At 39.3% G+C, this 22,648-nt stretch overlaps 2 protein-coding genes across 2 annotated transcripts; both read left to right on the top strand.

Annotated features, from left to right (window-relative positions):
* The first annotated feature begins 4,520 nt into the window (after nucleotides 1–4,520).
* Nucleotides 4,521–9,766, top strand: nqo1 (NAD(P)H dehydrogenase, quinone 1). The gene is made up of 6 exons (XM_080053644.1): nucleotides 4,521–4,641; nucleotides 6,259–6,426; nucleotides 7,011–7,141; nucleotides 7,791–7,904; nucleotides 8,168–8,269; nucleotides 8,827–9,766. The coding sequence occupies exons 1-6, from the start codon at nucleotides 4,638–4,640 to the stop codon at nucleotides 9,166–9,168; spliced, it is 861 nt and encodes a 286-aa protein (XP_079909770.1). The 5' UTR covers nucleotides 4,521–4,637; the 3' UTR covers nucleotides 9,169–9,766.
* Nucleotides 9,767–11,922: 2,156 nt separating this feature from the next.
* Nucleotides 11,923–16,898, top strand: LOC307254764 (gamma-aminobutyric acid receptor-associated protein-like 2). The gene is made up of 4 exons (XM_080033260.1): nucleotides 11,923–12,153; nucleotides 14,198–14,253; nucleotides 14,507–14,679; nucleotides 16,381–16,898. Exons 1-4 carry the CDS (start codon nucleotides 12,120–12,122, stop codon nucleotides 16,469–16,471), a joined length of 354 nt encoding a protein of 117 aa, XP_079889386.1. The 5' UTR covers nucleotides 11,923–12,119; the 3' UTR covers nucleotides 16,472–16,898.
* Nucleotides 16,899–22,648: the final 5,750 nt, after the last annotated feature.

Genomic DNA, 22,648 nt, shown 5'->3' with positions numbered 1-22,648 from the left:
ACCGGTTAGGTCAGCGTATGATTAAGCAATTCAGTAACACTAGCTGATGCAATGGCCTTATCAGCTGTCTCTCTGTAGTTAATATTAACTGGATATTATACTATATACATGTTAAGCAGCAGCATGTTTTTCCCTGAAAATACTTTAATATTTCAATACTTATGAGGAAAAGCAGATGGTCTTTTAGATAAAAAGTCTATGCTGGAAACAAAATGAAAGGAAGGAAATTCCCATTACCAACACTGATATCATTGTTTCAGTTGTCAGTGTTGCATCTATGTTTAAAAAGACAATTGTAGGTGTAATGATTTTGTGTTGTCCATTCATTTATTGTATATCTCTTAAAATGTGCTGAGGTAGGATACCTTATGAATATGAATAACTTCAATTGGCTGTAATTACTTATAATGGTCAAATGTAAGGTGTTTTGGTTGTTTTAAATCGTCATTGGTTGGTTGGAAACAACCTTTAATTCCTGTTGGGAATTTTTATTTAATAACTTTCCTTGTCATGTTTTCATTTCCTTGTTTTGAACTATTAGCCGAAGTGCAACCAACCCAGCTATTAAACCAATAATCTTAAAGTGTCTCAAAGTTGTTCACAATTATAGGAAATCATTATGAAAAGAGTGATGACTGATTAGATTCAGTCTTATGATGGGTCAGGATAAAAAGCATCCCTCTTTATGTTACCTATTTCACTGTTCCGGCTGAACAAAAAGAGAGGGACCCTCATAAAAAAATTGCTTTGAAAGATATACACTTTGCTTGTCTAACTCAGACTGCAGACAAAGAACTGTTTATTTTCTGAAGTTAAACTCACTTTGGGAAAGGATTTCCATAATATGGACAGGAGGGAATATATTAAAGTAAATGTTGGGATAAGAGTATCGCTTTAGCAGGGACTGAAGATGTCTGAAGTATCTTTTAATGAAGGTCCAATGGCATTTTCTTTCCAACAGATGGTGCTGTTTTGTTCCCTTGCCTTTGCTAACCAGAGCTAAAGTTATGGCTGATTTGTCACACTCAAAACACTCAAGAGTGTTTAAGAATTAAACAAGAAAAAAGTCTAACAGAGGTTTGTATTGCAGGGTTGTCTATAGTTATTGAGCCTGGGAATATTCAGACGGTTATTAATTATTGAAGATGGAAAAAATTAGCTTGGTCACTAACAAGGGAATGGGTTTCCTACAGCTTAGCAAGAAAAATATATTTCTCAGAAAAAAAGAAGTTAAAAATACAGGGCTTATACACAGCTAATTAAATGCACGACTAAATCCACTGGTCGCTGTGATTCCATTGAAATGTATTGATTTAAAAGTTTGTTGTTTGAAATTCTGGTGTGACTGACTCAAATACCCATATTTCATGAACGTTAATGACTTTTAGATTGGTAAATTTGCAGGAAAATATCAAACCATCTGACTCGAGGACTAGTCTCTATTTTAAATTGAAACAGATTGAGAATCTGTTTTTGATTTAGAGTCTCTTGATTGAAAATGATTTGTATGATTACCCGCAAACCTCCAGGGAGTTTCTGTAGTAATTTAGTGATGATTTGCAATTGAATGTGTAAATGGGTGATTTCCTTTTTTCTACACTCTGCTGCCAACCAGACATTTTCCTGCGACGGGGGACAAAGATTCTGAGAAACACAATGAGTGCGACGCCGGCACAGTTTTCACTTTGAATAAAAGCTAATGATGTTAGAGGGAAATAATGAGATCCAGTGACACGATAGGAACAGACTTTCTGCTGTGTCCCGGGGAATTTGTCTTAATCCTTCCAGCGTGTCTCGCAGACCGGCTGCACGTCTGGATTAGCAGCTGGGCCTGCAGGGCGATCGGAAAAACAAAACTGTCACAGCCGAGGTGCATGAACTGGAAACAGGAAGGAAGGACACACAAGTTCACAATCAGTCCCATGGAAAAACAGTTTTTACTACACATTATTTGTCAAGTCCTTTTCCATATCAGTGCAACTGCTTTTATATTGGTGCAGGTGACAACAGGAAACAAGCATGTCAAAGCCATCATTTGTGAGTTAAACAAGACCAAGAGTAGGCCTAAGTCTCTATGCCTGGCTGCACACAGCAGTGCTTTAAAGTTGTAATCCGAAGGATTACCATCTAGTTAATTGTCTGTTAAGTTCCTAACAAATAGTGAGTTAAAACAATAGTGATTGAGCATATGACCCACCCACTGATGAAAGGTCCTGTATTTGCCGCTTTGCTCAGTAATACTATATCCGTGCATAACTTCCCGAGCTGCAGCATTTGCATTCCCTTGTACTCAGGACATGGGAGCTTCAGACTCTGTAGTACTGAGTTCCCACCTGTGTGTATTCCAGTACATTGGTTAGTTTTTAAATTTAGTTTTTATCTTTTATATACAGTCTATGCACGGTGTTACCTCCCATTGTAATAACAAATGCCTCAGTGTTTTTTAATTTCACTCTGTCTCCCTGTCTCCATCAGATTCCCCCAGGGCTCATGCATTTCTCAGTAACTTTCCAGACTTTGTCCTCAAACTTGTGTTTTCTTCTTACCATTCAAATCACTGAAATGTTCCTGTGTGCCTGGTTGTATTTTGGGTCCTTTCCCTTGTCAACTCGAACACACCCTGCACAACCCACAACTTATCTCACAACCCCTAAGAATGATCTGTTGACCCTTTGAAGGGGCCCGAACCGTAGGTCCCGGGACTAAACTAGCTTACTGTAAAAACTAGCTCCACTTTGAGCAGCTACAACAGTGAAATGCTGCTTATGAGTATTACTAATCACTCATACTATCTGATGACAGCCTACAGCAATATAAGATTTTACTTTTGATATTTAGTTTTTCTTAAAGCTGGGGTATATGATTTCTGATTGGTCAAAGTTAACATGAGCTGACACTTTGAACAATCAGAGCAAGGCTCCAATTCTCTGTTCTTATTGGCTGTTGGGACTCTCCATTCACTTTGGCATGACTTTGCTGGTGAAGAGCGTGTCAGGGAGGGACCATAGGGGAGGGACCAAAGAGAACAAGTGAAGCGGTTGAGGTATTTGGATTCAAATTTCTATCCCAACTGCCATTTTCTCCCCAAATCCTTCTCCCCAGCTTTAAGTAGTATTTTAAATGTGCAGTATTTTTTAATAGCTGTATAGGTGTGTGACTGGCCGGCTGCACCATCGCCCTAGACCATTTTAGGTACTTCAAATATTTCCCTTCAGGCAGATAATCTGAGGCATTCAGGTGATCAGCAGGTGACAGAAAGTGTTCGGGTAACATTCCTGTCACATTCCAACCCATCGGGCGTCATCGCACTGAGGGCGTCTCTGATCCACTGCAGGATTGCTCTGCCTCAGGGTGACTCCAAGCACGTCCGCTGCAGTATGGACACATATTTTAATTTGGTTCTTTGTGAAACAAATAAGATACAGTGTTGAATTAACTGGGATTTTTTTTTAATAATGACCTTTGTGCCATCAAACACGCACATGCTGCATATAAGAAGACACCTAAAGTGTTTCAGATTCGCTCCTATTATTTTTTAAGATATTTTTTTTTGCATTTTTATGCTTTATTGATAGTGTAGAGACAGAGTTGAAATGGGGAAGACAGGGGAGTGACATGCAGAGAATGACCGCGGGCTGGAATCGAACCCGGGTCCACTGCTGGCCAAGGCCCATGGGGGGGACGCCCTACCAACTGAGCTAAGGACGCCCCCCCTTAGATTCGCTCCTATTTAACATTGTCAATATTCCCCCAATAAAAAAACACAGAAAGACGATAGAGTCCGACTCGAGATTCAACGTCTCGATACAACTGTTGAATATAGCCGTCCAGGTTTTGATTAATTTGCCATGAATCCAGGGTAAATTAGGACTTCTAGGAATTAGGAAAAAAAAAACTTGGCTGATAGCATTCAGCTCTGTTCTGCAGAAAAACTGAGCTAATGGTTACCATGGAAACACGGGTCAGGATATGTTAGATAGGCCTACTGGTTGGATACTTGTGAGTTATTGTAAATAGTTGCCATTGAGACATAAATATATCAGAAAGATTTCATCTGTCTCAATTTACTCCTCGAATACCTTACAATATATTACAATAAATAATCCCCTGTAAAGTGTGTGAAACATTTTCTCGCCTGCTCTGAAAACCCAGTCATTTATAAAAGCTTGTTTGGGGGAGAAATTGTTGACAGGAGACATAAGACTCGAGGACTAGACTGAACAGTTCATACTTTACTAACCCGACGAGGTGAAATTAAGTCGGATTAAAGTGTTTAAGCCTCATGACCCTGTCGGATAATGACTTGAAAGTGACCCAAACATTCTTTTCCAGACAAAATGTAACCACTCTACCACACCACACACACACACACACACACACACACACACACACACACACACACACACACACACACACACACACTCCTCCCTTTCAAAACATTGAACTAAACCGGTCCTGCAGTTTGACAGCAGACTTTTTTTTCCCTTCCTCCAGTTGTGACTTTCTAGACACAATTGTTCCATCTGATATCGGATCTAACATGTTTCTCACGCAAAGAAAGCCCCAGGGTCTATAAGAGCCACGGAGCCGGCAGCAACCAGGTCCACACAGCAGCCAGATCCAGCAGACTACACAGCATGGGTAAGACTCCACTCCACTGCTCTACTGTTTTTACTTCCTATAAATCACTCTCTCTCTCTCTCTCTCTCTCTCTCTGCCACAAACCAAAGTCAGGACAGTTTTGTAGCCATTGTAGTCCCCAAACAAATACCAATAGATTTGTACAGCTTTAAGTAGGCTATAACCATTTCTTTCTTTCAGTTTATTTTCTGATTGTTTTTTGTTTTTTAATCAATCTGTGTTGAAAGCCTATAGGGCTATAAAAACTACACGCATAAGAAACCAATCACCTTTGTTACGACAGTGTATTCAGTCATTTCTAGATTTAGGATCATGTATTCCTACTGCAATCAGACTGGTCAATGACCACATGTAACTGTGATCTGTTTTGTGTTATTTGTTGTCTTATCTGTTATGTGTTTGCTGGTTCTTTTTTACTGCTGGCTGTAACAAATTGCCCCTCGGGGATAATAAAGATTCCTTGAACCTTGATATAATAATATAAACAGATAGTACATGTAAATTGAATTAGAAAAATTACTGTTAATCTACAAGACTAAAATCATTAAAATGGTATGAGGTTAAAAAACAACATGTTTTTTTTGCGATTAGCACCGGCAAAGTATGCAAAATATAATACATGTAAAGGTAATAAAATGTATTGTTTTTCTGTGTTAATAAAGAAATGTAATATAATATACAATGTTATAAAACGGTAATATCAGATGGCATCTAGAACATTATATGGTAGGCTATAGTGCAGCAATACAGTATAAAATATATTTTTTTGAATAGTCTAAACAAATAATAAACATAGTATAACATATCACAAAATATTCTGGCTCACAGTCTAAGTTGGACTATCGATAAGATAATGTGTTTGAAATCACTTCAGCTGCAGAACAGCAATAACTCCTCATCAGACTTGTTTCACAGCTCTTTGTACATAGTTGTCTGCTGTGTGTCACGTGAAGCATCCACAAAGAGACACTGTTATTCCTGCTGCTGTAGTAAGATCATACCACAGATCATGTCAGGGGAATGCCAGGCATCTTGTTTTTCCTTTTCTGCAGACCGGTAGGCTCATTTGGAGATACCAGAGCAGGTTTTCTCCTTAAAAAGATGCCACAAGTGGCTGTTCCTTCTCAGGAATCAAATATGGCCTTTAGAGAACAGAGGTTAAAAAAAAGTGTTTAATGGTGCCACCCTCTGATAAGACACAACAACTGTTCAGCTTTCAGGTTGTGTGAAATCTTTCTGTTTTTTATCATCTGGAATCTAGAGCAAAAGTAAACAGTTTAAGGTTTAAGGTATAGAATTGATAATGATTCTTTCCTGACACAATTCTCAGTATGTTCTTATTGTATTTACATCTACAACTGCAGACGTGATGGATTGTTGTAAAAAACACTCCACTTGATTAATGACATTTGGAACTAAAGATTTAATCGTTTGCTATTAATGATTAATGATATTATGTAAAAGACCCATTGTTAGAGATTTTGTAAGTTCATCAGAATTTTTTTTAACTTTTGGAACTGCCGAAATGATTACTTATACCTTGTACTGTACTGTACTGTACTGTGTGTGTGTGTGTGTGTGTGTGTGTGTGTGTGTGTGTGTGTGTGTGTGGCATAGCTCAGAAGACGGCCCTTATCGTGTATGCACACCAGAGTCCTGGCTCGTTCAACGCGGCGGTGCGTGATGTGGCATTGCAGGAGCTGGCCGAGCAGGACTATAGGGTCCTCGTCTCCGACCTGTACGCCATGAACTTTCAAGCCAACTCCACGCAGGACGACATCATTGGTGACCTCTTTCTCTTTGTCTAATGACTGTATTAATAGATTAATGGAAAAGGCTGGTGGTGTAAAGTCCTGTGAAAAGACCCAAAACAAATCAATGTTTTGTCCATCTCTCAAACTTCCTGTCTGCGACTCTCAGCTCCATGCACATTGGTTGCTTCAAAAATCGAAAATCGTTAGGAACATCTCACAAACACACAAGTTCAATCATTTCCTCAAACAGCTGCTCACTGTCGTTTTTATCAAACAAACAGGAGGAATTAGTAGGCTACATTTGTTGGGAACTGTTTCCTGCGGTGGATGAATCCACATGTGGTCCCAGGTCCTCTATTTCAGGCAGCAGGAGGATGTTTGTGGGATTGAGTCAAAATAAACAACACTGTGTTAATGGTGATGAAGGAGCATAAGCTTGTGCAACGGTGATACTACACATACACTGATGAAACACATACCGTAATACTTGTTAGATGATTATATGCACTGTTAGTTTTGGTGTTTTGAAAGGGTTTTTTGACAAAAAGCAAAATACAGAATATCATCAGTGTTGCACCTTTAAGTTCTGACAGAGTTCTATTGTGTTGTGTTCAGGTGACCTGAAGAAACCAGAGCTTTTCCAGTATGGAGAAGAGACGATGCACGCCTGGATGGAGGGACGCCTCAGTGATGACATCGTGGCCGAGCAGCGCAAAGTCGAGGAGGCCGAGCTCATCATCTTCCAGGTCAGAAGTCACGCATGTTGTTAGTTTGTCCTGTTTGCTGTTATTTTTTTATTTTATTTAAAATCTTTATTTAAAAGGGACAATGTACAGTTAGAACATAAATGTTGCCATTTGATGCACTATACCAGATTATAGCTTTAAGCTAATTTGCATCTGTTAAGGAGACTTCCAGAAAGAAACATCGGATACATCACCAAAGTCAAGTTATTTCATACAGAGCTGAGAGACAACTGTGTTATCCAGACATTTGAGCCTCAGCTGACCAACAACCAATTAGACACTTGTTTCTTAGTTAAGAGGGCCACTAGATACGGACAATTTTGAGTAGCTCTGCACAGCACAGCACTTTTGTACTACTATAATGAGACTTTAATGAGACAGCAGCTTGCACTCAACAAAAATGTGTGGCCATCTTTGGAACAGAGAAAACATCCTTGAAGTCTGTGAAGGCAGAGAAAATCTGCAATCGGGTTGAACTGTTGGTATTTTACACAGGAACATACATTCCTTACAACATAACATTTTAAAGAATTTATATTTTTTTCTTTTTCCTCAACAAGTTGGGCTTGAGTTCTGGATTTATAAAGTAATTTTATGAAATATATAAACAAAAACAAAAAATATCAGAGTAACATGTTCTGTCTCGCAGTTTCCTTTGTACTGGTTCAGTGTGCCGGCCATCATGAAGGGCTGGATGGACAGAGTTCTGACTCAAGGATTCGCTTTCTCCCTGGAAAAGATGTACAATAACGGTATATTCAAGGTCAATACATGTCTTTAACGTATCAAGAAATAACTCATTTATTATAATTGAACATGCTATTATGCTTTGTTATTAAAGGAGGAAATGTGGAAATTACTCAAAACTACAAACCCTCTTTCCAAACTTCAGCTTAGGTAGTTGCTGCATTCTGCATGGAGGGGGCAGTGTAGTGAAACGACTGTCCCTAGCAGTCACTAACTTATTTAGCACTCAACATTTATGTTCAACTGGAAATACAGTGTATTTTTTGTGTTTCCTTAAAGGATAAGAAAGCCATGTTGTCCTTCACTACTGGAGCTTCACAGTCGATGTTCAGGCCCGATGGGGTCAACGGAGACATCAACGTCACACTGTGGCCTCTGCAGGTGGGTGACACAGATGCATATTCACATATGCATTCACATATGGAATTAAGAAGAAGCCATTTGTTCCCTGTCCTTCTTTTATACACTACAGTATTTAAAACAACACATGGAGAAATATTTATTTAACAAGCATTCTTAAAGAAAGAAAATTAACACAACTACAGAGATTAGCCATGCAAAAGCTCTCATATTATATAATATAATGAATGAAAAAAAAATCTTATTCTGTAAAATGGATTTTAAGGTGATCTTTATAAGCAGAGAGTGTTAACCAACCTGATGCTGTCTGGAAAGGCTGAGCTGAGAAGTTGCATGACATATTGTTCTTTAAGTGGTTTAATAGTTTAAGAATCTATAGTTTTTATTCTTTTTACTAAACTGATAAACGGACAATAAGGTTCAGAAGTTCCGTTATACTGCAGGGATTTATAGTGCATACTGTGTACCGTAACTGTTGCATGTCATACCCCTCTCCCTCCTCATGTTTTTTGTCTCCACTGTGAACTATCTAATAAAGATTGTTGTTCATTTTCTTTTTTGTCTCCAATTTTCGTCAGAACGGGACTCTGCACTTCTGTGGATTTCAGGTTCTTGCTCCTCAGATATTCTGGGGTCCGGCTCACTGTCCTGCCCCCGTGCGAACTGCCATGCTGGGCGGGTGGCGAGCCCGACTAAAAGGACTGCTGGCAGAGAAGCCTTTGACCTTTGCCCCCTGTGAGCTGTTCGACCTCAGCTTCCAGGGCGGCTTCGTGATGTGGCCCAAGGTGAGGGAGGAGCGAGAGTCTCAGCCCTACGGCCTCACCACAGGACACCACCTGGGCAAACCACTGCCTCCGGACAATCAGATCACGGCTCAGCCCGACCATGACAGTATTGGCAAACCAGACTGCAGAAAATAGGACCTGCTATTTATTCTTTTGAACCCATTTCATACATGTTATGAGATCACTTTGATGCCCAAATATGGGATTTTATAAATGATTACTGTTTACTGAAGCTGAAATAAAGTAATTTAGATAATAATGACTTGACATATATTTTCCGTTGGCATACAAACTACCAGACTAAGAATCTAAGTAAAGTATTCACTGTGGTTATTTTTGTATATTCATGTACATATGGCCACTCACCCATAGGGTGATGCTGGAAGGTGTAATATCCTGTAGCTACATTGTATGATTTCTGATTTTGGGACATATAAATACAATGTGTATTTATCAGTGATCAAACACTTTTTCATTGACAATAAGAGAGATGGTTCAGCTCCGGGGGTTTATCCTAATAAACAAACTCAAAACAACAATTTGTCAAATTCAGCAACAATTCTGATAAAGAAAGAATCTTTTCAGTCAATTACAAATGTCATGCCATCCATGGATGCAGCTTCTCCAATGTAATTATTTTGTGTTTCTCTGTTTTAACCGCCTTCAGTGCAACGTGCATGTACTTTGTCACCTCTAAATTCCCATTAAATCAGTGCAACCACTACTTTTTATATTTTTTGTTTGTGGTAATTTAATTGAATACAACTATCTTGGAATATGCATCATATTCATGTGAGCAGAATGTAAAACAAACAGCAGAAAAGGCTATCTGGACTTTGACAAAGGGCTCCTGTGCAACACACAGCCACATAAATATGTATGTCAAAATGCTGTAGTACTGAACCGGCTTAGTTGTAGTTATATTTCAATGGTGCAAATTCCCTAATACAATTGCAATTGGTCAAGTTACCACTTGGCATGAAGTGAATAATGCCTGCTTTGCCAGGTTCATGGACGGATTAACCTGCTTAGGGGCCCCAGGGTAATATTTTATTGTTAGGCCCCTGTTTAACCCCTACCACACATTGCTTGTTGTGTACATATACCCTGTCACCTCCACGTTCTGATTAGGTACAGTACAGTAAATACAAAGATCCAATAACCAACCAGCACTCCTATTCTGGAATAAGGATTTTATTAAGGCAAATTTAATGTAACACAAATGTATTAGAACCATGCATCATGTTGGCACAATGTGCTACAACAATAAAGGTATTACAACTAGATTCTGACACAGGGACCCACATCAAGACAACAAGATTACAAATAATGCAGGGAGAAAAAGTCATATTACTTAAAGGAACTTTTAAATATTTCTGAAACAGTCTCAGTTTTCCTCTGATGATTCTAAATGACATGTAACAGCAAACCGGACCATCAGTGTAAAGAATGCTATTTTCATATTGTTTTTCTTACTGTCTTTGTCATGGGTACCCTCCCCCAGGAACAACAGCTGGCTTAGTAGAAACACTACCGCTTTTGTCCAAAGGGGGTGCAAGATCTTTTAATTATTTTACCAATTTAAACATATTTTTGAAACATTCTAAACATTTTTGTCCGTTTTTAAACACATTTTTTAATACATTTTAACATCTTAATCCAGTGTTTTAATCCTGCTTCCTTTAAGCATGGATAGTAGTGACTGAGTGTGCAGCGGAGTGAGAAAGATAGGCAGACAGACTTGAAATGTCATTCACACACCCAGTGTTTTTTCGCTAGTGCCTCCAATGTCCTGATGGAGGAAAATAGTAGCCAGTGGAGAACCAGAGCCTCCTAGGGGGGTCGGGGGTATGCCCCCCCGGGAATTTTATTTTCACCTTTTTAAAGTGAAATGCATGAATCTGGTGCACTCTGAGAGGAAAATTAAGAGGCTAAATATGAGGAATTTGTGTGAACAAATAATTTGGAGAAGCTATTGAAGAAAGACACGTGGATTTTCCATAAAAATATTAATTTAAAATAAAAACATTTATGCTGGGTCCTCTGGGTTGGGCTTGGTGCTCTTTTTCTTTAACGAGACCTATTTCTCTGTAATATAATGAATGCATTTAAATGCAGTGAGAGGAACGAAGCAGAAGAACTCTTGTCCAGCTATGCCGTGATCTTAATATAAAAAACACAAACTCAAAAAAACAAAAAACACTGGTTTAAAGTAAAAGTAGGCTACTCCTTATGTAGAACAATATACTATTATAATTAGTGATGTATTCATTTGTTGACTTTACTGTTGCAGCTGGTAAAGGTGGAGCTAATACAAAACTTTAAATAGTTGACCTGTTGTAGCTTGTAAATTTCTCCATTGTGATCAATAAAGTTGTATCATAATCTATAATGGGACATCATCATTTACTTGTTGGTTACAATAATCTGAATTTGCAAAGTATAGATGTTTAATAGCCTACATGTAGTATAAAGTACAATATTTCCCTCTGGAATGTAGTGGAGTAAAAGTATAAAGTATCAGTAAAAGTAAATTAAAAGTACCATATTAATGTAGCCTACTAAATTGCTGTTCTCGTGTAAATGTTCAGTAGGATATGGTTATGTTTATGTTCTTCACAGAGCGAGGAACAGCAGGTAGGACCAACTATTACTGAAAGGGGAAGCGTGTTGAAATGTTGCCATGACAATTGCACGCAACCACTGTTACATTTAAATTTAAACAACAAATTGAAACATAAAATATTAATGTACTTAATCCTTTGGATTTTTAGTCATGTAAATGTTTGAAAAGTCATAGCGTCTCACTATTTTCCTGCCGCCCACCCCTTTTTTGTGCGGTGGAGTGGAACAGTCCGGCACAGACGTCATCGGCGGGGCAGTGCTATCGTTTGGCTGATGGTGAAGTGGAGATTGTTGTTTGTTGTTTTGCCTAGGTATTGAAGGCAGCTGTACCGTTTCTACATTCACTGAAGGCCCACAGTTGAGAGGATATCTCAAAGAAAGATATTTCCACCCTTTGATTAAACCAGAGTCGCGTGTATAATCTGCTGTATCGAGCGAAAAGAAGCCCGGAAACGGCAAAGATGAAATGGATGTTCAAAGAGGATCACTCCTTGGGTAAGGGAGGAGGGAGGGAGGTGTTATTTTGATGATGAAAATATGTCTACGCAGTTTTCATATTTCATGTGAAAGTATTGTTTTAGGGCACACGGGATTATTAAACATGTGTTTAATGTTTTAAAAATGGCACATTGAATTAGGTGTTTCACAAACTGGCCTGTCCTTCAGGCTTTTGTATAGATAGGAGGCTTTGGTTTTTAAGCTAGCAGCATCGACAGGACTCACAGAGATACTAAAAAGCTGTACAAATTAATGTCAGTTCATTTAAAAGCCAGTTATCTAGTATCCACGTTACATTTGACGTGTAGATACGCTGTAGATGAACAGATCGCCGTGTCTTTGTTCTTACTGCCACCCTGACGATGCACCTTTCAGGCTAATGGTGGATATTGACACTACAGCTTCTAAGCCTTGTATTAGTGCATCGATTCGCTCTTAGCGGCTGGATTAAGACGCTGTGATCTGTCCGTGTATGTAGTTAAACATTATATATTTCCTGTTCTCCACCTGCCATAACCTGCAGGCCTGTCAGGCGTTACCACGGCGAAACTAAAGTTGTTTTGGCAGAACAGCTTCAGGCCTGCAGGCTGGTTTTTACATAACGTCAGTTTGCCTTTTTAATGATTGATTCTGTGGCTGCAAATTCAGATTTTTTTTTTTCGCCAATACATCTACTAATTGTTATCACTAAAACGGCAAATTCCTCAATAAAAGGAAATGGCCTTGCCTGGATAACGGAAGACAAAGTCACTCTTCAAAACAGCCAAAGGGCCTAGTCATAATGTAAACAAATGTTTTTATGATCAAATTAATGAGAAGGAGGAAGCAAACATCATTTTACATTCATGAATTTGAAGCCAACACATGGTATTTTAACTTGTCACATTATTCGATCCGCTGAGTTATAGTCTAAATTTAAATTTCCTATTGAAAGGTTAGCTGATGATAGCAACCAGTGTTGCATACTTTGTAAAAGGATTCCTATTCATATTTGTCAGAACAGTTTTCAAGTTGCTGTGGAGAAATAATTTGGGTTTTAAAAGGTCCTGCATTTTCAAACGCCAAACGTGTAAAACAAATAGGTATATGACCCAGTTGGCCTCTTTTCGCCTCAGTGTTGTTGTTGGTGACAGTGTTAAGACTACATTACCCAGAAACCCCTTTGCTTCCTGTGAAGAGAAGGATGTCCCTCATAAAGGCAGCAGCTGCATCCCAGTCTCATGTCACACTAATTTGATGAAGTATGTACTAGTACAGAACGTTTATAAATATTTCCCCTATTGACTAATGTATTGATTTTGTTTCGGGTCAATTGACTTATTTTTTTATCAGCAGTAATATAGTCTTAAAATAAATATTGTTATGAGTATACAATCAACTGATTTAAAAAAAATATATAATCATTTACTATATATGGTTTAAAAAAACGTTTAACTTAAATGGAACGGTTTAATTTCAGACACTGTCAAAATTTGGATTAGGAGACGCTTATCAGGTGTCAGAAATGTTTACTGTCATTTAGCTGGAATTTATTGTTAGCCTACAGGTGACTAGAGCTTCAAGTGAGGCCTCAAAATCTATACTTTTAGTAAGTTTTTATAAAGCCTTTTATAGTGATTGAATACATTGTTGAAAACAAAGAACAACAGAGTAACCCATTGAAAATATAAACTAATTACAAAAAACTATGTTGACTAAAGTAATTAATTCACTTTTGAGTAAATAATAACGAGATAATCTTGCTGTTAATAATGGTTTTAGCAGGAATGCAGTGTAGAGGCAAAGAAAACATCCATATTGGCTCCAACAGCTTAATAAATACACTTTCAAATCTGAAGTTCTGGTAAGTGTCTGGATTAATGGGTGTTCATCTGGTTTTAGTGAGTTTTAATCCTCAGCAGCTGCCTGTGTCTCCCACTCGCCCGTCAAATATCGACCCTTGTCTCGTCACTGGTTACATCTTGTATCTGTAGAGAAAAGGAAGTATTGCCTGACAACCACGTCACATAATTAACACAAATGTTGTTTTTTTGACCATCAGAACATCGATGCATAGAGTCGGCCAAAATCCGCAACAAATACCCTGACAGGGTCCCGGTGAGTTAAGTTTCTGTGATATAACAACTTTACAGAATGTCTTTTTATTTATATGTTGCTTAGTGTGTGTGTGTGTGTGTGTGTGTGTGTGTGTGTGTGTGTGTGTGTGTGTGTGTGTGTGTGTGTGTGTGTGTGTGTGTGTGTGTGTGTGTGTGTGTGTGTGTGTGTGTGTGTGTGTGTGTGTGTGTGTGTGTGTGTGTGTGTGTGTGTGTGTGTGTGTGTGTGTGTGTGTGTGTGTGTGTGTGTTGGTCAGGTGATTGTGGAGAAAGTGTCCGGATCACAGATTGTTGACATTGACAAGAGGAAGTACCTGGTCCCCTCTGACATCACAGTGGCCCAGTTCATGTGGATAATCAGGAAACGCATCCAGCTGCCCTCAGAGAAGGCCATCTTCCTGTTTGTGGACAAGACGGTGCCTCAGTCCAGGTCAGTTCAAGGACAGGACATTACAGTGGTTTTGTTTGTAACAGGTCATAGGGAATATACTTCGGTACTTTTGTAGGCCATGTTTGCAGTGATTACATGACTTTGCAGTTTGTGTAACGTCACGTCCTCAACATCAACAAACTTGAGAAAATTATCTGTAGATTAATCGATGATAAAATAAAGCAATGGTGGCAAAAAAAAACTACAAAGAAACTGTTACACCAGATTAAAAATAAAATGTCAAAAAGTGTATCACAACTTGGCAGAGCCCAAAATGAAGTCTACACATTTCTAAGTCAGTCCAAATACCAGTCCTAAGCCCTGTCCATATTTGACAAAGAAAAGCTGTGATTCTGCACGTTTGAGAGCTTGAACCAGCAAATGGCTGCTGCTTGCTGTATTTTCTTTTGGTTAATAATTGAATCATCTTTGCAGCTGTAGCATGTTACCAGTTTGAATAGCGGGACCAAGGGAGAAGCCTTATATTCCTGCCTGTACATGGCTCTGTAATGATCTGCCGTCACCACAGGACAAATACCTACATGGTCATAGAAGGTAGTTCAGATTAAACTACAGTCAAATCATATGTATGGCTTTTATCAAAAGGAACACTGTGACAGTTTGAATATTAACTAAACTATGATATTGAGAAACAAATTCCACATAAGTGAATGTCTTGTAAGCTCTTTATATTTAGGCTGTTAAAACACTGCGGACAGCACCAAGAGGGAACAGCTTGAGCAGCAGTTAACACCCAACACTGCTCTCGTTCATTACTCCGCCTGTATTCTCAGCTCACCCACAGAGAGAAGCTCACAAGGTAGAGGAGCACATCTGATGCCATCATGAAGAACCTCAAAAATATATAGTTTCAGGGAGGAAATAGTGTACTTGCTGGGAACTATTTTCAGCGGGCGGATTAATCCACATTTGGTGCTTTAGTGAGTATTGGAGGCCGCAAGACGATGTATGAGGGATTAAGTAAAATTGTCATTCCATTAATTTTGATAACTGTACATGTCACCCAGTGCAACAGTGTTTCTCACTGATGTGTTTATAATGGAGTGTTAAAGTACGAACACACTGCACTCCGCGGCGCGGCGGTCGGCCGCGCGAATCGCAGGTTCCGCGCCGCGTGATCATATTGGGTCATATTGTGTCCGCCGCCGGCCGCCCGACCAGAGTTGCCTTCTCCTACTCTGGGGACATGCTGGCGCTGGTGCTAACCGGTGCTGAGAGCACCAGTCTCCTGTGCTGATGGTGCTTTACCCAAGCTAACCGGTGCTAACTTGGTTCATAAAGCAAAACTGATAGCTGCACACAGCAGGCAACAGACACAGGCTATTCACATAACTTATGGGAGCAAACTGTGACTATTATGTTTTCATCCATCTTAATTTCCTCTGTCCGTCGTCCCGAAGTGAGTGACGTCGGGAGGAGCTCAACGCTGATTTGTTATCGCGGCGCGGCCGGTGGCAAAAAGTTCAATATTTTCAACTCCTGCGGCGGCCGCGCCGCCCTATTCGCGCCGCGCTGGTGTGCAGTGTGTTGGCACCCTTATGGCTCAGAAGAATACAATACATCAGGCTGTGAAACACACAAATAGATAAATTAATCGCTATTTTGACAGAAAGAAAAGTATTGGACATCACCAGCTTTACTTTGACCAGCCAGTAACTCTGTGTCTTGGCTCTGTTTCAGCATCACTATGGGCCAGCTATACGAGAAAGAGAAGGACGAGGACGGCTTTTTATACGTGGCGTACAGCGGGGAGAACACCTTCGGTTTTTAAAATGAAAAGCCATGATCGTGACCAGCCTCACTGATACCCACCCTCATCTAACCACAGCCCCTCGCTCGGCCCCCTGGAGAGACCGTTGGGAAACCCCAGAGAACGAAAACAGAAAGACAGAACGACTGCTCAGCTGACTGGATAAACATAAATGAGTGCACCGGTGTGTGTTTGTTCTGGCCCATGTTGCACCAGTTCTTCAAAGATTTAAAGATTCAGTTGTGTATAGTGTGTTAAATTTCAGTTATTATTTGTTTGACGTTGTGAACTGAGTGTTTTTAGGAGGAACATTGATTTTCTTTTTTCTTCATGTTTTAAATGAAATGTGTGAATGAGTTTTGCTTTTAGTTATGCTTTCCTCTATGGAGAAAATGTAATTTAATTATTTTAATTGAATTAGGATGACCTAAACAATAAAATAAATGAAATTAAACCTGGTTCTTGTTTTCAAACTGGCAGCACTATATTCTTTAACTAGTCAAAAAAAAATGTGTGTTGTGTAAGTCTTAAAAGACTATGTCCAAATACTCCTGTCTACTTTCAATCTTAAAACTATGCTCTGCTATATAGTGATATTTTAGAAAAACAGACTTTTCACCAATAGTTGTTGTACCATAAAGAAAGGCTTTTCACAGTTTGGTGTGGAACTTGACTGGTCTGCATGGAGCCATGAAGCTGGTTCCACATGGATCAACTTTGAGTGTAGCCCAGATACGATTGAGTGGTTAGATGTTTAAATTCATCCACAGGACAAAACTCTAGACTATTTCAAGTAGGACCATCAATTATGAGTCGATTAAATTACCAACAAAAAAAAGTCTTATGTCAAACTGTTCAGCGTGGTTCACTGCATCAGAAATGTTTACCTTAAGGAGTAATAGAAGGAGGTTTTCCGGGCACATCCAGCTGGTATGAGGCCACGGGGCAGACCCATAACACAATAGAGTTCATAAAGGCCTACATCTTGTCTGGCTTGAGGATATCTCAGGAGAAATTACAATTCAACTTTTACAAGGACAGGAAAGTTATCCTAAGAGTAACAATACATAGATCTTTGCTTTAAATCTGCATATATTGCAGTTTAGTGTGTGTGTGTAACTGCTATAGCCTCTTAATGTGGCAGGGTTCTGTGCCCCTGCGCAATCTCCTAACAAAATGTCCACGCTGCTGTATGTATACAGGTGAAACTCGAAAAATTAGAATATCGTGCAAAAGTTCATTTATTTCAGTAATTCAACTTTAAAGGTGAAAATAATATCTTATACAGACTCATTACATGTAAAGTGAGATATGTGAAGCCTTTATTTGTTATAATTGTGATTATTATGGCTTACAGTTTATAAAAACCCCAAATTCAAATTCTCAGAAAATTTGAATATTACATAAAATCAATAAAAAAAAGGATTTTAAATACAGAAATGTCGGCCCTCTAGAAAGTATAATCATGCATATGTACTAAGTACTTGGTTTGGGTCCCTTTTGCACAAATGATTGCCTAAATGCAGCATGGCATGGATGCTGTCAGCCTGTGGCACTGCTGAGGTGTTATGGAAGCCCAGGTTGCTTTGATAGAGGCCTTCAGCTTGTCTGTATTGTTGGGTCTGGTGTGTCTCATCTGCCTCTTGACAATACTCCATAGTTTCTCTATTGGGTTCAGGTCAGGAGAGTTGTCTGGCCAATCAACACAGTAATACCATGGTCAGTCAACCAGTTTCTTGTGGTTTTGGCACTGTGGACAGGTGTCAAGTCTTACTGGAAAAAGTAATTCAGCATCTCCATAAAGCTTGTCAACAGACAGAAGCATGAAGTGCTCTAAAATCTCCTAGTAGACAGCTGTGGTGACTTTAGACTTGATAACACAGTGGACCAACACCATCAGATGACATGGTGCCTCAAATCATCACTGACTGTTGAAACTTGACAGTGGTCTTCAAGCCCCTTGGATTGTGTGCCCCGCCACTCTTCCTATAGACTGTGGGACCTTGATTTCCAAATGAAATGCAACATTTAATTTGGATCAGTGATGATTTGAGGTATCATGTCATCTGCTGCTGTTGGTCCACTGTGTTATCAAGGCCAAAGTCACCACAGCCATCTACCAGAAGATTTTAGAGCACTTCATGCTTCTGTCTGTTGACAAGCTTTATGGTGATGACAATTTCCATTTCCAGCTAGACTTGGCACCTGCCCACAGTACCATAAACCACTGGTAACTGGTTGACTGACCATGGTATTACTGTGCATGAATGGCCAGACAACTCTCCTGACCTGAACTCCATAGAGAAACTATGGACTATTGTCAAGAGGAAGATGATACACACCAGACCCAACAATACAGAGGAGCTGAAGGCCACTATCAAAGCAACCTGGGCTTCCATAACACCTCAGCAGTGCCACAGACTGGTAGCATCCATGCCACGCCGCATTGAGGCAAGAATTCATGCAACAGGGGCCCAAACCAAGTACTTAGTACATATGGATGATTATACTTTCTAGAGGGCCGACATTTCTGTATTTAAAATGCTTTTTTTATTGATTTTATGTAATATTCTAATATTCTGAGATTTTGAATTTGGGGTTTTTATAAACTGCAAGCCATAATAATCACAATTATAACAAATAAAGGCTTCACATATCTCACTTTGCATGTAATGAGTCTATATAATATATTAGTTTCACCTTTTAAGTTGAATTACTGAAATAAATGAACTTTTGCACGATATTCAAATTTTTCGAGTTTCACCTGTATATCATAGACTGTAAACTGTAAGAAAAGCTATATATATTTATAAATATATACTGTATATTATACACATATAACTGGTTAGAGCCCTCTGTACAAGCTCTTTATCTTCTCATCTCTTGTTAACAAACCGCCTTTGTTTGTGTGTTTGTTTCTATTGGGGTCACTGGTCAGCAGCTGTCAGTGACTGTTACCATGGAAACTTGGCTCACATTTTCTATAGTTAGCCTGAAGGGGGAGACAATATCACCTACTCCATATTGGTGCAATGTTTAGGTGTCCACTTATCCTTCCCTTAAACACTCACCAATGGATCCAGCCACCAGGTGGAGATGAGGAATCTGAAGTCCAGAAGTGTATTCATATATGAAAAAAACTTTTAGGCCATTTAAAAAAACTGAAGATGAGTACAGGAAAGTGAAGAGGCCAATGGTGCACTTTGAGGTGGAGCAGCGGCGTGCATTTTCCTTAGGTTTATCTATTCAAAAGGACCATAATACTTTCCAAAAAGATTAATATAAAAATATATTGTTAGGCTTATTAAAATCTTAGGATATTGTACAACTGAATTGATTAAACTGTAATTAAGTGTGCTCTTGAGAGTTAACTGAAACTGATATCACTTAAAAACAAAACCCACGCCTTTATTGTATATCAGAAGTTTTTCCTTCTTTTAAAATACAGCTCGTGAATGTGGCCCATCGAGAGCTGGAGTCAAACTTGTATGAGAACACACACTTCGCCAATCAAACTGATTGTGATTCTGGAGGTTGCGGTGGTGCAGGATACAAACACCATGGAGTCTTAGTAGACAACGGACAAGACAGACAATGCAGACTAGTGATCATTGACATGTCCTGAATGTTTGTAGCAACATGTGACAAATCTGTTGTTGCAGGTTCAGGTCTTCTTCACTGCAGTTTGCAAACTGATTAACTGATCAGGAAGGCTGGCTCTGTGCTTTGAACGGCTCTGTCTGAAATCCTTAGAGTTAGGCTAGTAGAGGAGATGAGGACGCAGCACAGACTATTAAACATCGTGGATAATAATGTCTCGCATCATACAGAGAATGGCATAGGGAGTCTGCTTCTTCTTCTTCCCTTTAGTAGGATGAGTCTCTGACATACACAATGGACCTCATTTATCAACCGTGCAGACCAGAAAAGTGGGTGTACGCACATTTATCGGCATTTATCAATTAATATGTAGCCTATTATCTTCTAATAATTGTCCAACAAAGTCATCGGCTACCCGGCACAGCCTGCACTGCGAGTCCATGCTGTTTACAAACTTGCGTACACGAGCTGAGAGCTGGCGTGGGATTTGAGCGTATCCTACGCTCACGTCCATATTGATAAATGCCGAGGTTTGCGTGGAAATGTGCGTACACCCACTTTTCTGGTTTACGCACGGTTGATAAATGAGGGCCAATGGGTGCCCGGTCATTCAGTTGTTCAGCACCCAGGCCCTGGAACTCCCTCCCCCCACACATAAAACAGTCAGACACCATTACAACCTTCAAGTCACAACTCAAAACTCACCTGTTCAAACTTGCACATAATACTACGAAGCGAGATTAAGGGCTGAGCGAGGTCTGTTGAGTCTAAAGCCAGAGTTTTCAGTATCACGAAAGGTGGCTCTCTTTTTACCTGGCTAGATCACCGTGGTAACAGAGGCTGCACGGCTAACCTGATCAGACCAGTTTTTGTTTCAGAGTTGAGCTTAAATTCGGCTCTTAGAGCGCTGCCCTTTAAGGAAACTACACCTTTTGAAATCCCGCGGACCTGACTATATTGTCTGAGCGATATATTCTCACTGAGGAAACTCGTTAAATAGGTAAACTTATTGATCAATAATATAGCCTAATGAACCAAACGAATCCGTGACATAAGGCTTACAGCAGAGTGAACTGTAACATCGCGCTTTCTGCTTTTTGCCACATGCATTCAGTTATTGATGCAGAAAATGTTAAATAGCCTAGACCAGGGGTGTCCAAACTACGGCCCGCGGGCCAACTGCGGCCCGCGGCCCGCTTTTTATTGGCCCGCGGCCGATTTTAAGAATATAATGTAATATGGCCCTTTAAAAAAAAAAAAAAAATTTTTTTTTTTTTTTTTTTTTTTTGCATTTCTTAGTTAAGCCACTAGTGCAGGGGTGTCAAACACTGATTGATTGGCCTGTGGCACATTTTAAAAATATAATGTAATATGGCGCTTTTAATTTTTAAATAATTTAAATGCACTCATTATATTACAGAGAAATATGTCCCATAAAAGAAAAAGAGCCCATCCCAGAGGACCCTGCATAATATTTTATTTTAAATTAATATTATTATGGAAAATCTATGTCCTTCTCCAATAGCTTCTAATTCATCTGACACAGTGTCTCCATTTTTTTTTCATACAAAATTAATACTTAAAACTTAATTTCCCTCTCAAAGTGCACCAGATTCATGCATTTCACTTTAAAAACGTAAAAAAATCTCCCGGGGGGGCATACCCCCGGACCCCCCTAGGAGGGTCGAGACCTCGGCTGGATACTATTTTCACCCTGCTGGATATTGGATGCAAAGGCAGAAAACACTGGATGTATCATTGGCATATAAGCAAGAGGGGAAATGTGTCTGTTTAATGTGCAAGGAAAGTGTTACCGTGAAGAAGGATTACAATTTACGAAGACACTATGAAACTAAACATCAGAGCAGCTACATGTCCTGATAAATGTGTTATTTTTGCAAAGTGGCCCGGCCCTTCGTAGATTTTTCTGTATGTGGCCCTCAGTGAAAAAAGTTTGGACACCCCTGGCCTAGACCTACTGTATGCAGCGCTACTCTATGCTCTCACCTCAAATGGTTTTACCTGGCGATCTACACACAATGGCTCTTAATAAAGTGTTCTATAATAGGTAAACTAACCTTTTTAAAAGGTAAACTACCCTTTTTAAAAGGTAATAACCTTTTTTGAAAGGTAAACTTACCTTTTTAAAAGGTAAACTAACCTTTTTAAAAGGGTAACTACTCTTTTTTTGTGTACCTTATTGTAAAGTGTTACCAATTATTATATTATTTCTATATTCAAATTGGGCTATTTAACGATGCTTGTCTGTGACTTTGGGATGACACAAGTGAACAGTAACGATCGCGTGCAGCCGCAGGATTACATTTCAACCTGACATAAATAGCCTATGTTCAGTGGCACAGATGTTAAAAAACTCCTGATAATGATAAAAATAAATAACGAGATAGGCCTACATACAATACAATAGGTGTATTCATCTGAATGTAAAGCATGTTCACAATGTGTAAGGTGGCCGCCTATATGAACGGCACGAGGGCTGAGAACAAAGATACTGATCAAACGTAAAATCATCAGGAAATGATAAAAACATCCCGAGTCTCTCGGAGTGATTTTGCTTTAAACTGTACAGGGTTGCGT

This window comes from Ammodytes marinus, assembly GCF_949987685.1.
Source record: "Ammodytes marinus genome assembly, chromosome: 1".
In the NCBI taxonomy this organism is placed as follows: Eukaryota; Metazoa; Chordata; class Actinopteri; order Uranoscopiformes; family Ammodytidae; genus Ammodytes; species Ammodytes marinus.
Note: the sequence above shows the minus strand (reverse complement) of the source record. Positions and strands in the feature narration are given on the sequence as shown.

Excerpts from the sequence above, each read along its gene's own strand:
- nqo1 (XM_080053644.1), top strand. Across the intron at positions 6,427-7,010 it reads CACGCAGGACGACATCATTG|GTGACCTGAAGAAACCAGAG; the intron begins GTGACCTCTTTC and ends TGTTGTGTTCAG. Across the intron at positions 7,142-7,790 it reads CCGAGCTCATCATCTTCCAG|TTTCCTTTGTACTGGTTCAG; the intron begins GTCAGAAGTCAC and ends TCTGTCTCGCAG.
- LOC307254764 (XM_080033260.1), top strand. The coding sequence starts at position 12,120 with ATGAAATGGATGTTCAAAGAGGATCACTCCTTGG. Across the intron at positions 12,154-14,197 it reads CAAAGAGGATCACTCCTTGG|AACATCGATGCATAGAGTCG; the intron begins GTAAGGGAGGAG and ends TTTGACCATCAG. Across the intron at positions 14,680-16,380 it reads AAGACGGTGCCTCAGTCCAG|CATCACTATGGGCCAGCTAT; the intron begins GTCAGTTCAAGG and ends GCTCTGTTTCAG.